The sequence below is a fragment of the Cyprinodon variegatus genome, unplaced genomic scaffold (assembly GCF_000732505.1).
Source record: "Cyprinodon variegatus isolate N-32 unplaced genomic scaffold, C_variegatus-1.0 Scaffold1290, whole genome shotgun sequence".
NCBI classification, from domain to species: Eukaryota; Metazoa; Chordata; class Actinopteri; order Cyprinodontiformes; family Cyprinodontidae; genus Cyprinodon; species Cyprinodon variegatus.
Window position 1 is genome coordinate 11,562 of NW_015151743.1, and position 14,041 is coordinate 25,602.

Sequence of the window (14,041 nt, forward strand, 5' to 3'; positions counted from 1 at the left end):
TGAAAGTAAAATAGATCGATACCGCTTTTTTAATAATCTATTTGATATCAGCATATGAAAATATGCTGATGTCAATTATATATTATATATTATATATTGATATCAACAGTATATTATTTTTCAAAGTATCAGAAATGGATAACAAAACTGCTATTTTCAATGACTACTTATTTTTGTCCAGCTTTAACATCGGTATCGATATCGGTTATCGGCTACATGAGTTTTAAAATATCGGCATATCGGATATCGGCCAAAATCCCAATATCGTGCATTCCTACTTTCTGCATATGCACACTTTAAGGTGTATATCTGTGGTGAGCTACGGTTTCAGACCATTGATCTCTATTTATTCCAGTGGTTCCCAAAGATTTTCTTCTGGGCCCCCCTTTGGATTACAATAAAATATCCACGCCCTAGCATGTATTATGGGATTTGCTGATCTGTCTGAATGGCAAGTTAAACGAGTTCACTATATAGTTCACTATACAGTCCCCGCTCTGTATAGTGATTGAGGGATTTAGTGGTTAGGGCGTACGTTTCTGCACAGTAGGCTTGTATGAGCTATGAGAGCAACAAGTTTTAAACGGAGGAGAAATGGGCTTGTGCACGCTCTTGCACACATTTAATAAGCCTTCCCTTGGGAGCCGGTACAGGGTTGTTCAGGTGTTCATTTTTTTTTTAAAGTGGAGTGGGTGGGTCTTTGGAAAAATTCGCGAAAATCCTCCACTGTACCTTTAAGTGCAATGGTGTGACCTCAATTCCTTGCAGTGGTTCATCCAATCATGCAAATATGACCAAACGGAGCTTCGTACTAAACCGTACAGCTGTGTTACTTTAAATTCAGCAGTGTTTTATTTCCTTATATACTAAAGGATGTGCCATTTGTCCATCTAATTTAAAGTCAGCATTGGCTTCAAGTAACATCCATAAAAAGTATGCATAGGCGTCTTATTTTGTAAATACTAGTCATAATACATGAATAAATGTAGGATTTAATAGTACAGGAAGTTGTTATGCTCCTAGGAGCTTAAAAGGAGAAGAAAAGGAAGCAGACAGAAAAAAGGAGCATCAATCAAAGGTTAAATAAATGATTGTGGCTGACCAGGCGAACTCAGCTCGGGACTTTCAGTCCTGGGAGGATTAACATCAGATATCTTCTGTTCAGGTCCTTCTCCAATGAAGCATAACCAAACCACATGAAGCATCCAGCTCCATGCCTCAAAGCTGGCACAACATTCCTTTGCTTGAAAATGCTGTTTTTGCTGCTGATGTTTGTCTGCTTCCTGTCTGGGAAGCTTTATTTGCATTTTCTGTTTTCCCCAGAGAGCAATGACGTCCTTTGAGAGCTTAGGTTGTGTAGACTGTTTGTCTAAAAGTGGGTTCAGTTCAAAGGTTTTTTTTTTGTTTGTATTTTTTATCCTTCTTTTAGAGTCTTGCTGTCTGTTTTTAGGTTAAACCTGCTTAGATGGCTCTACTGCAGTGCTTTCCTAAAGTCGGTGTTCAAAAGTCGTTATTGTTGACTTTTTTAGAGGAGTGACTGATTTCAGATCCTTTTGAGACTTAAAATCTCTGACCGGACCTGTGAGCTGCTACCTTTTTAGTAAATCCCTGTCGGCTGCCTTTGATCTCAGCACGGTGTTTGCTCCCACTTCTCATTACGTTCACCTGATTGCTTGTTTGATTTCAGCCATTATAAATGGGAATTAATGTTTGGTTCTCCAAATGTAAGCCTCACCAAAAGTCCTTATATGGGGAGGCAGAAGGAGCCCAAGAGAAACAAGAAGAGATGTTACCTTGGTATAAGAACAAGACAAGCAAACACAACTCTCTACAGAAAAGGGAAAAAAAATTTAGGGTCAAGCAGAAGATTTAAAGCATCTTTAATCAGTGGAAAGCTCATTTTAAAATTCCTATTAGACAAAAAAACAATATATATATATTCCCAGTAACTATTGTGTTTTTGGGGAAAGTTTAATGACATCAATGCATATTTATGCCAAGAAAAATAAAAAGTTAGTCATCTTAAGTTTGATTGAATGAGTTGCTGTAATGCTACGTTCAGACCGCACGCGCTAGAAGCAGCAGAAGCAGTTAGTTCACATGCAATGTTGATGGTTGCACGCATCAAGGTGCAGCAAAAGTCCTGCAGCACGTTTTGAGCAGCGCGTCTGAGCATCTGAAGCAGCACATCAATGTCAAAACCTGCCTGCAAAATATATTCCCTTTTATTATTTAGGTTCCTGCAGTTTGGATTATGTACGTGAAAAACACCTTCCAACTGCAACAAATAGTAGCGGAAAACCCACAACACGCCGCCAAGCAAGAGGCTGCATTGAACGTGATTTCCAGAGTACCGCAGGTGTACGGGGTTCTGAGCAGCTCAGTGAAATAATATTTGAAGGCAGGATCATAATCTTGATGGACTGACTGAACAGATGAGGTTTTCAGGTGAACCTTCTCACCTAAAAACATGTTAAAACTACTTTTTACCCACTGATCACAGCAAATATAGCAAAGCAGCACTCTGCCATTGAACAACAGGAGAAGCAACAGGAGCAGCAGAAGCATCAGCCGCATTTTTAAACACTTTACTGGACGCGCTTCAGGAGCGGCAAAGCTGCTCTTGATGCTCTCCTGAACTTAATGTGAACAACCAACAAAAATGAAGCAGCAAAAGCTTTTTAGCTGCTTCTAGAGCTTGCAGTCTGAACAAAGCATAAGCCTCAAAGTCGTCTTTCAGTTTCTGTTGCTGACCTATTTTCTCTCTCCTATTTTCTTTCTGTCAGAAACCGAGGAAACCACCTCCACCGTCGAAAACAGCAGGTAAAGAACATTTTACATGCTCTGTTTGGTTCAGTTAACAAATCTGAGCGTTCGCTAAGGGCTCTTCTTGGCGATCTGCCTGTTATCTGTTACATGTGAAGGTCAGTACACAGTGGTAAAATAAGTTACACAGAGTGTTAGAGGCATGTTTTTTTATCAGTGACCTTTCTCCTTCCTCTCGGGGTTTCTTCAGATGTTCCCAGTTTTGACATATGTAACTCCACTGGCATGTTTTTGGTCCACTTTAAGCCAGGGCCATTCAGGCATCTTCCAAAAACAGTCAACAGGGAGATGTTAGAACTGATTTTTCTAAAGCTGCATTGGTTTTGTCAAAAGGCTTGTATTTTTGTCAGCATGGATGAGCAGGTGTTCCACTCCAAGCTTTCCCTCCGGGCCCTGAGCTCTTAACTGAGTCTATAAAGATCCCATCAAACTGAATTAAGACAGTCTGCAGCCTCCAGGATCTCACCAACACTTCCATGTAGTTGCATCGTAGCATCAAAAGGATATTTTTTTTTCTGTCTTGACATCCTCACTTTAATTTGACTTTACTTTCTACATTATTCCCTTAAAGCCACCATCAGCTGTTGCATTTCCAAATTCTCCCGATTGGTGCCCGACTTTACACGAGTGAATTAAGTGAATGTGACTGGTTGATTATCAAGGGGGCGGGATTGTTGTGGCGGAAGGTTCGCAAGCAAGTTTGGTTGTGGCCGGTTTATCGGAAGCAGTGCTGCTAATGAGTTAGCAACTTAGCGCTAGTAGGTTCCCAATGGTAAATTTCATTGGGACCAAGTAGCACTAAATTGGTGACTTAGAAACGACACTGTCAAGGAACGCTATGGACAGAGGAAACATGCAAGAGGAGGAGAGTTTAGTGTCGGAGGTCGGGGATGAGTCTCCTCCATCGTACATTTTTTATTTAGCGGAGGAAAGCGGGAATGAAGATGTTGTGGAAGAGGACGCCAGGGCGGCAGAAGCTTGGTTTGGTGTAGAAGGCTTCCAGCCGTACGCTCGCAACGCTGCCAGTTCTGTTAGCTCTACGCCTGCCGAAGACACAGACGTCCATCCCTGTTACACTGGGACGGAACTCAATGGGAAAGGAAAGGATTCTGATTTCAACTGTTGCGTATATTAGCTGCGACATATGAATCAAGATGCTTTGACCAAAAACATTTGTTTGACAGATGACCGTTGATATATGATTGGCCGAATTTAGGTGTTCAGGCTGACATAACTGGCCTGCATGAGATAACGAAGAAACCCCCCCACAGATTTTAAGACAGGGTTTTATAAAAAAATTAGAAATTTCCTAAATTTTGGGAAAATATTATCTGATACAGAGTACATTTATATACATGTTTAAGCCAGAATGATTTGACATTTAAATATGATTTCCCTACGACATTAAGCCTTGCTGTTTAAAAGTAAACATCATAAATATATGTTTCATCTTATCAGCAAACAAGACCTTTTCCCCCCTCCTAGTGATTTTAATCTGGTGCAGGGCTAAATATATATTTTTATATTCTTGGGGTTTTTACTGATCAGTTTGAGCAGATCACAGTAAGGCTGTGGATCTGAGCTGGATTGGAAACATTAATCAATATGAAACTATTTGAGCTGTTGCTGCTCTCCATCATAACCAAACGCAATCCCACAGCTTCCCTTTGACAGTCTGACTGGTAGAATTAGCGTTCCAGCTCTATTTAAAAAACAAAACAAAAAAACAGAGGACCTCAGAATCTGCCTTTGTGCAATTTGGAGTGGTGTGCACTTCTTCACATCTCGTACCTCTGTTCTATTCAGCTTGTTCTGCAGTCATTCCACCGATGAGCATTTGATCTCTTTCAGCCAATAAGAGACAAGCGCTTCACTTTGTGGCCAGTTGTTATAAATAAGTGACACCTGCTGCAACAAGGCTCCTCCACTTTCCAATTTCCATCCAGATTCCCACACTCTTCAGACTTGTTTACCTTCAGATTGACTCTACAGAGCACCATTTATGAAAAACCAGCCGCCACAGAAACAGTTTCTACCTCCAGCTCACACTCTGAACACCAACAGTCTGACTGGTACCATGCACTTTGCACTAATACGGTCGTTGGTTCCTCTTTTGTAAAAGCATATTTATATATAGATAACGAAAACAAAACGAAACCCAAACATTTCAATTCCTTTTTTTTTTGACAGTTTTAACTGAAAATGTGATCAAATTGGAACCAAAGTCAAATTTCCTGGCTGTGTACACACTTGGTGATTAAATCTATTTCTGGGGACCCAAATGATGTTTGAGGCTCCACAATATCACCACAGAAGTTTAATGCAAGTTCAGTTTTAGCTTCCTTCCTCCATAATTTGATATAAAAGGAGAGAAAATACATGTATCATCTGCATATAATCGGATCTTCATCGTGAGCCATAAAATATAACCTCATGATAATATTTATTGTCCGTGTCGAACAAGATTTTCACTTCCAGAGCTGAGATATATTTACATTTTCTTTTCAATTACAGTATATGCTATAATTGCTTACTGTAAACCAGTGCTGCCACTTTTTGAGGTGCTAAAGGCTCAGAAGCATTGAGGTTTTCCTGTTTGCTTCATAAGCAGCGCTGTGTTTTCACTCATACCGTGCTACACGTGCACTTTGCTGCAGTTTCCTGGGGGCTTCCAAGACGACTGTTTTTGCTCACTTCCTCTTCTTGAGACATTTCATCTGTCTGACAAACTCCTGGATGCTTATGCGTATGATGCTAACTGGTACCTGGCAGCAGGTTTTCTAACGTGTTAAAGAACAGACGGCGGGGCGCTGTTCATTCTCACTGTCGCCTGTTGAACGAGTTGGGTCGCTGACAATCTGGACCATGTTTCGTTTTTCAGCTTCCAAGCCAGAACTCCCCAGCGCTGAGAGGAAGCCTCATCTCCCCCGGCCAGAGGACAGAGGTACAGCTGGATTCCCCGTCCTGTCTCTTCTCATCCTTCCATCTCTTTATACCACCACTGACATTTCTGTCCAATTTCAGCTCTCAGGGCAATAAATAATCCTCTGTTTCATCTGGGTCTCGTTTGTCATGCGTTTCTATATTTTCCTGTTCCAGATCTTTCATCCTTAAGAGAAAACATGCTTGTTATGTTTCTCTTTGCTGTCGGCTTCAGTCCTCTGTCCTCTTCCAAGCTTCCTTCTGATAACCATCATTTCCAAATGATTTATTATATTACTGACTTCTATTCTCAGTGTAAGAGTGGATATAGAAACATTCACACAACCTTTGTTTTGTTAGAAATCTTTCTATTGGTTTTATTGAGTTTTAGTTATGTTCGGGTAGTTAAAATGTAAAGTCGACTGTTATCAGCTTCATTATGGGAATGAATGGATTTGAGGTTGGCTCAAAAAAAAAAAATTTTGTTTCCTTTAAGCTGTTGTCAAAATCAGAAGTTGATCAGCCTGAGTTGATAAATGGGTCAGTGGTTTGTACAGAAGTAAGGTGTTGGTAGTTTTTGTTGTGATTAAAGCAAAATCTTTGACTTGTTAAATTTCAACAATAATAAAAATGGTGTGTTATAAACCTAAACACAAACTTGAAACATATTTCCGGTGTGACTGAACTGACCTCATATATATTGGAAAAGCAACTGCTGCAGTTTTGGTTATTTAATTACTTGATGCATAATTAAGGAAGATAACTCTGCAGAGAGCTGATGAGGCGTGTTCAAAAAAATGAGTGACAGCAGGCAGAGGAAGATTATAGCCTCTATTATTATAGGTTTTCTGTATTTAAACATATTTTTATTTAATAGATTTTTTAGTTTAAAATTTTTAAATTGCAGTAATATATTTTTTAAAACCAGCTAGAGTAATTTTCTCACCATTGCTATATATAATATCTAGGTTACCAGCCCTAGCTGTAATGAAACACTCTTCTGGAAAATGAACATTTTTCTCTACACTTTTTGTTGAAGGATGTTCAAAAAGAATGTTGCTCTAAATGTGTTCAAATGTAAAAAAATTTTAACAGAAGAGAAGAATCTTTTTTCTCTACAGTCACACTGAGAGTCGATCGATCAGATAGTAGCTGGTTGATGAGCGAGATCTAGCCTTCGTTAGAAATGCTGCCACTCCTTCTGTGTTTCTCTCAGCCAGAAATGTTTCCTTAAAGCGAAGGAGATATATTTTGTAAAGTAGGTAAAACTGTTTGGGTCTTTTTTTTAAAGCACACTGAGCTGCAGTGTGCAGTTTGAACTTAGGAATGATATGAAATGTCCTCTTATCCTGGTTAGAGATGCACCGATCCGATACCTAGATCGAATATCGGCTCTAATACCGAATAATCAGCTGAATCGGATATCAGTGATTTTATATCAGAGATCTAATCCAGAGCTGTTTACATGGAACTGTTATTTCTTTCTTTTTGCTGCTTATTTATTAGAAAATAATATAAAGTTTATTTATGTTTTTATATTCCTTAACTCAAATTTTTAGTAGAGTTCTAACTGTTCAATGTTTTTCTATGTATTTCTAAAAGCACTAAAAATAAGGTATAAAGAAATCCTGGAAATGTTCTTCAGGTGATAAAAGGCTGACTTAGTAACTGCCTTTATGAGCCTCTGAAGTTTCAGGTCTGAATCCATCGTGATTTCAGCTATAATCAGTGGTTTATTGCTGTAATAGCTGCAGCTATGTGCTAATCTGGATCTCTTCTCCTGTGGATTATTACCTCAGTTAAAAACATTTACAAAAAAGTATTGGAGTACTTATTCTTGTGAGATGCCTTAGCTGTAACTACTTAATATTTAGGGTTTTTGGAGTTTGGCAGTGTTTGCATTGAAATAGCTCAAAAAAATATATATGGGTTTATTTATTTGTTCCATTATTGTTAAAAAGTTCTGTAAATTGAAGTTAAAAATAAATGCAATCCAGAAATAAAACTTTTAAAACAATTTCATTCAACAGATTGGAAAAAAAGTTTTTGTCTATAATGTTGCAGTTTACTCAGAATTTTTTGTTCTATTTATTTGTTGTTTTTTCATATCATTCTAAAAAACTTTCTCTTTTTTTCGACTCACTTAAGTATTCTAATTTAGCTTTTTTCTGTCATGAGGAGCAAAGACACAGTTTTATGGATACATTGAAAAAATTGAAATTGAAAATACATATTTTGAAAAGAAATATAAAAAAAATGATTTAATCTGTGAATTGAAATAAAAGAACATGTAAAAAATGAAAAAAATATATATTTGAAAATACAAAGTCTAAGAAAACATTTAGTTTATTTTTGGATTGCATTTTTTCCCCCCTCAAATTTCAAATGTTTGTTTTTTTTACCTTTTTTCAAAGCTTTGTTTAAAAGCACTGCTCTTAATCATCCCTAACATCTCTACTTAATTATTCATAAAGTGCATTAATTAACATGTTTCTCCTCTCTGGTAGTTCATGTTCTCACTCTGAGATAAACTGCTGAAACATTCTTTCATTGCTCGTGATCTTTGCGTCCTCTGTGTAGGTTCTGTTAGGTCTGAACTATTCGCTCTGCCGGCTCACTCCTTACATCAGTCTGGGGAATCTTTTCTCTGCTTCTCTAAAGGCTCGTTTAAGTGTGAAGCAGATTAACAGCTTTTTCATTGGAAAAACTGCTTACATTCCTCCTTACTGCAGAATCCCCGTTTCTACGATCACCTGCTTTACATTCTGTGATGGTAACAAACTGCTTATGTTTGAAATGTTTTCACGGCTCTTAGAATTAAATTTTTCTACATGTGGAGGATTTTGGCGAATGTTTGAAAAGACCCGCCCTCTCCACTTTAAAAAAAAAAAAAAAAAAAAATGCACATGCACAACCCTGTACCCCGCTAAACGGGGGCGAGAGCGTGCATGAGTCCATTTCTCCTGCTGCACGCTCTGTTTAAAAGTTGCTGTTTGCGTCGCTAATACAAGCTTACTTTCCAAAAGAAGCATAGCAATGTTTTCCACTATGTCAGACTCACCACCGGTAAGTGAAAAGTGGGAAGAGCACTTAGGATGCCTTACGTAAACATATCACCAGAATAGTTGACAACTAGGAGGACCACTTACTTTGATGATCCACCTGGAAAAAAGAAGTATACCTTTAGTATATTTCAGTATACCTTTAAGACATCTTTTTAGAATAGGACTAGTTCAAGCAAAAGTTCACTTAAAGTTAGGCTTAGAATTAACATCTAAGCCCAACTTTGAGAATGTCTTTATGGACAAAGGATATTCTTTTAAGGACCAGAATGTTCACATGGAAAAAGGGAATTGGGTTGATTAAGAGGGGCGTGAAGGAAGCCATCTATGTTAAGAAAGAAAACCAACCTTAAACAGAGGTGGTGGACTCAAAAACCACCCGTCAAAAACCTACAATGCAGCAATTAAGTCAATCCCTTCCCACTATAATCGCAGCCCCTCTACAGTAGAGTGGAGGACCTCGCCTCCCCCATCGACACCCCTTTCAGAGACATAGACAGGTAGAGGGCTCTGCAGGTTAACAAAAGAAGCCAAACGACCCCCATTCCAAAGGGTGGACCCCTTCGTCCGTTTCAAATTGCAGGTTTTCTAAGCAAAAACAACGCTTTGTTGTGCTACTGTATAAAGCCTCGAACTCAACACTATTCCTGACATTTTCTAATTGAAAAAGCTTCCTGGATGGGAAGAGAAACGTCTTCAAACCTGAAAACAAAGTCCAATGGATTGTTTTTAATGTTCTTTTTTTGGAACCTTATTATCCTTTATTCTTTTCCTCATCTTTTAGCTCTTCTCACATAACGAGAAGCATATCCTGTCAAAGTGTAGCTGTGAAATTAGAGGCAAAAAGGTGAAGCAGTTTATTTAATCACTGAAATCATGTATTTATTTCTGTGTCATCTCCACAGGCGACAAGCCCACTCCAGAAGCCAAACCCTACAAGCCCCCCGCACCCAACCCACACAAGAAGCCGGTCCCTCTTCCACCCAAGAAGCCAGAGAAGCCCATTACTCCCTCGTTAAACCTCAAGTATGTGCAGTTTTCTGGTTATGCTGCTTATCTGACTGACCTCTGGGAGGCTGAGCTGCAATATGTTAACAGGCTCCCGTCATGTAATGCATTCAGCCTAATGCCACTCTGGGAAATAACGGGCAAAGCTTCAACTAATCTAAGCCCCTCACAGCTTTTTAAGAGACCTCTGACGTTTCATCTTTATGGCTGCTGGTTCTCCATCACTGTCAGCTTATGGTACATAACGACAAAACATGTTTTAGGAATATTAAATGGGCCAAAGGTGCACATCCATAACATAAAGGGATTATATCTCAACAGTTTAAAAGATGTGAAAAGGACAACATGTTCTGCTCAGCCCGGGATTAACGATGGTGGCACATTAGTTGTTCTGGAAATTCAGTCCAATGTGGAACCAGACTTGTAGTGTCCGCAATTATCTCTTATATCTAGTCCTTTTTTTTTCTTTCTTTTTTGATGACGCCACACAAGGTGGCAAAGAGGTTTTTGCCTCCATTAGACTCAAATGCTGTGAATTTACCCATCAGGACTTGTAGAACAATGACGTCAATTTTTTAAACGGAACATTAACATTTGTCTTTGTAAACTTCTGACCTGGATTAAGATCATAAAAAGGCCTTTAAAGCTAGGAGTTTACATTATTAGAGCTTCAATTTGCCGAATTTCAGAACAAGAGATTTTTATAGAGGGAGGCTGGTCGTCAAGTCAGGCTGATATAACACACAGAGAACTACAATCTGGCACTTGCTGCTAATTAGCCCTCCTTTATGTGTGGTTTTTGGCTTCTCCACTTTTGTTAGGACAATTGATGTCCACCTTTGTAGGATTTTTATCAAACAAGCCTGTTAACCAGATAATATTAACTGTTAACAATCAGAAAATGGTTTTAAATTTATATCTTAGATTTATGAGTTTAAATCACATTAATCTTAACTGCTCAAAACGGATACAAACTTCAAACTCATTCTCAGCTAATATTTGAAGTCATAATTCTGTCAAAGTGGCTGAAAGCTATGTAAAACTCAAACTTAAACTACTCCGATCGCACGTTTTCAACTTTTTATGTGCAAATTGAAAACCATGAGATGTGAGTTCATGCTCCTTTTTTCCTGCCTTTTATGCGCCTGTATCTCCTCCTTACCTGTGGACCTGTTACTTTAAACTCATGCCAACTTTGATCACTTTGATGGAAATAATCAGTTATAGTAAACTGCCTGTGATCGGCTACCTTTTCAGAAAATCCCTCTTCTTGAGGCGGCACTTTTTTCTTCCTGCTTGCATTTTTAGCAAAGCATCTTCAGGATAGTAGGTGTTGTCTACATATGTAACACATGTATCACCCAGCAGGATAAAACTGTGCTTCTGTACGATGTTCTGCTGATTAATGTGAAAGATAAAAGCAAGTTGATTAAAACCAGAAAACACATGAAGTGAGTTTACAGGGTTTCCACGGGTCATTATATCATTAAAATATAATTGTTTAAATTAAGGCCTTAATTGATGTTAAAATTCATTAAATGTGATTGTTGTGGCATTTAAAATGCTTTGGAAAAAAAAAAAAGTTTATAAAAACAATTTATATATTTGCGCTGAACTGCTTCTGGGTGATCATAAAGCCGTATGTTCAAGAAAGAAGCTGAAGACGGAGAAAAAGCCAGAGAATGGGAAAATGCACATTTATACAAAAGTGGCTGGAAAACGAGGAATTCGGGACATGGTTTTATATGAGAGTCATCGATACTTGTTGATGACATTAAAATCATTTTAAAGAGCATTAAAAGAGCTTAAAAAAAGTTACTCATAAACTCTGGTTTAGTTTTATAAACTAGTAGTTCAACATTTTCCCAGCTTGAAGCAGAAAGCTATTTAGCAGTCAACTGGGTTATTGAGCCAGTCTCTGGCTCGGTCCCTGTTCCAGCTAGGGGCGCTCCCCTCACTATCCTCTGCAGGGCTTGGTCCCTTTCCTTTCTAGTCGTAGAACAGTGGTCTGCAACCTGCGGCTCCAGAGCCACATGTGGCTCTTTGGACCCTCTCCAGCGGCTCTTAATAGTGGCTAAAATAAAGAGTTAAATAATGTGCTATAATAAATACCAGTATTAAAAGCTATAGAGTTTGAGATTAAAAGAACCAGAAGTATGTTTTAGGAGACATTTTTCTTTGAATTAGCTTGGAAATTATGTGTTTTTAATATTATTTTAAAAGCTAAAATGCATTAATTGTTTATTGTTTAAGATGGCAACTAATGTCCTATACGAGATAAAAAAAAAAGTTTTTTTATGTGTGTGAAAGAAGTCATGTTATATTTTGCGGCTCTAAATAAACTTTTACTTGGTCAGACTTGGGGCAAACAGCTCTTTGGATAATGGAAGGCTGCAGACCCCTGTCCTAGAAGAACCATACACATCAACATAAAACAACTTTATCTTTTCCTGTTTATGTGACGGCAAATAAACGGCAGCTGGATGGATTTATTTTTTATTGACAAGGGCACACAAACTGACAATTAGTCATAATCTACTAAGTAAGGTTTGCTTTGTTTTCTGCCACCCAGAAGGCTGAAAACCTTCCATTTCTTTTTTTATAAATCATTCTAGAGACATTGCTGACTGTAGTTATATCAAGGAAGGACTAGAGGACACATTTGGGCTCATTCACTGTTTATACATGGATTGATTATGATCAAATCTTAAACACAGTCCACCAACTGAACAAGTTTACATTTTTATTTTATGATATATCTAATATTTGTCCTTCATGTTTTATTCAACATGCTTCTCCTTCCCTCTTTCTTTTGCTTGCAGGCACAATGGAGAGGTGCCTCCTACACGACCAAAGTCAGAGTTAGAGCCAGTATTGCCAACGAAACAGAAAACGCTGTCTGGAGACTTTGGGGAGAAACCTTCTGATACAGGTAAGTCACCTCAGCCGTCCAAATCCTCCCTGCTTCTGTGAGTTATGGATTTAGAGAGTATGTATTCAACCGGTGTCTCGAATCTTTTTAGTCTTTTCCAACAAAACCTGTTTCCAAAAAGCTGTTTTCTCTCATGTGTGTCTGCTGCAGCTGCAGCTGATTAAAGTATGTCAGACACTGCAAAATTTGAAGTCCGTTTTTCTTAGATTAAATGCATTTTCCCTGGATTTAACCGGAGGTAACCGTTTCGTCTCTAATTGGTTCGTTAAGCAGGACTGAGGGAGAAAGTGGCTGTTCAGCTCCTGCAGTAGCGGCAGCCTTGTGTGTAGAGAAACCACCTTTCTCCATAGCAACAAGTACTCCAGCTGTAGTACAGGAAGTCATCTCATGTCTGGCAGGATATTTTTTTCAAATTTAGACATTCTAGGGTGTGTTAAACAAGGCCATCATATGAGATTACAACAGGATGATGATTTTAATCTTCAGTAAAATGTATTCATTACTAAGTAGCATTTACCTACAAAAAGAACTGATACAGATATTTTTGTCCTGACTTAGTTGGTTTTCTGGAAACAAAAAGAATCAATTATTCCATCTGCTGCTAAAATGTTTATTTTAAGAGAATAAATTAAAAATATATTTAAAAAAAGGTGTTCTGCTTTTTATAGAGCAGTGTTGAGATTATTAACAGATTTATTTCTAGACATAAAAAGTGGTTATCTGGTTTCCAACTAAGAGGAGGAAAACCTGAAAGTATCACCTTAGTATAGCCCATGCTTTGGTCAGATAGTATCTAGAGAAAATAAAGAAGCCGCCCTGATAGTTAGTTATGCTAACAGTGTTAATCAATGATTAAATACAAAAAATGTAAATAAAACCACCATTTTACTCATATATCCACCCAGTAGTTGTGTTGTTGACCTATTGATGTAATTTCCCTCAGTCTCTCGCCTTCATGTAGTCGAGCCTACTTCTACATAAGGAGTTACTAAATTTACAAACTTCTTACACCATCTTCTTTAACAGAAATTAGGTTCTGAAAGTCTAGCGCATTTTCCAATACAAACACAAACACTATCTCTCAGTCTATACTTCTGCTGAAACACGGACATGAACACACCACCAAAACAAACCCAACAGAAAATAATTCAGTAAATTGTTGGCAGCTTTCAATTCATAAAAACGCGAGTACAGACTCGTGTTTTCGCCAAGTATGTTCTTGAGAAGAACAAAGGAAAGTATGGAATCTGAGAAAAGGGAGCATGCAGCATAGATATATGGGTCAATTGGA

At 38.1% G+C, this 14,041-nt stretch overlaps 1 protein-coding gene across 1 annotated transcript in view; it reads left to right on the forward strand.

Moving 5' to 3' along the window:
• The window catches only part of LOC107102659 (CD2-associated protein-like), a 37,880-nt gene that overhangs the window by 4,415 nt on the left and 19,424 nt on the right, over positions 1–14,041 (forward strand). Inside the window, exons 3-6 of the mRNA XM_015402047.1 lie at positions 2,787–2,823; positions 5,708–5,770; positions 9,716–9,836; positions 12,641–12,750. Of these exons, the coding sequence (XP_015257533.1) occupies positions 2,787–2,823; positions 5,708–5,770; positions 9,716–9,836; positions 12,641–12,750 (331 nt within the window). The remainder of the gene's footprint in view (positions 1–2,786; positions 2,824–5,707; positions 5,771–9,715; positions 9,837–12,640; positions 12,751–14,041) is intronic.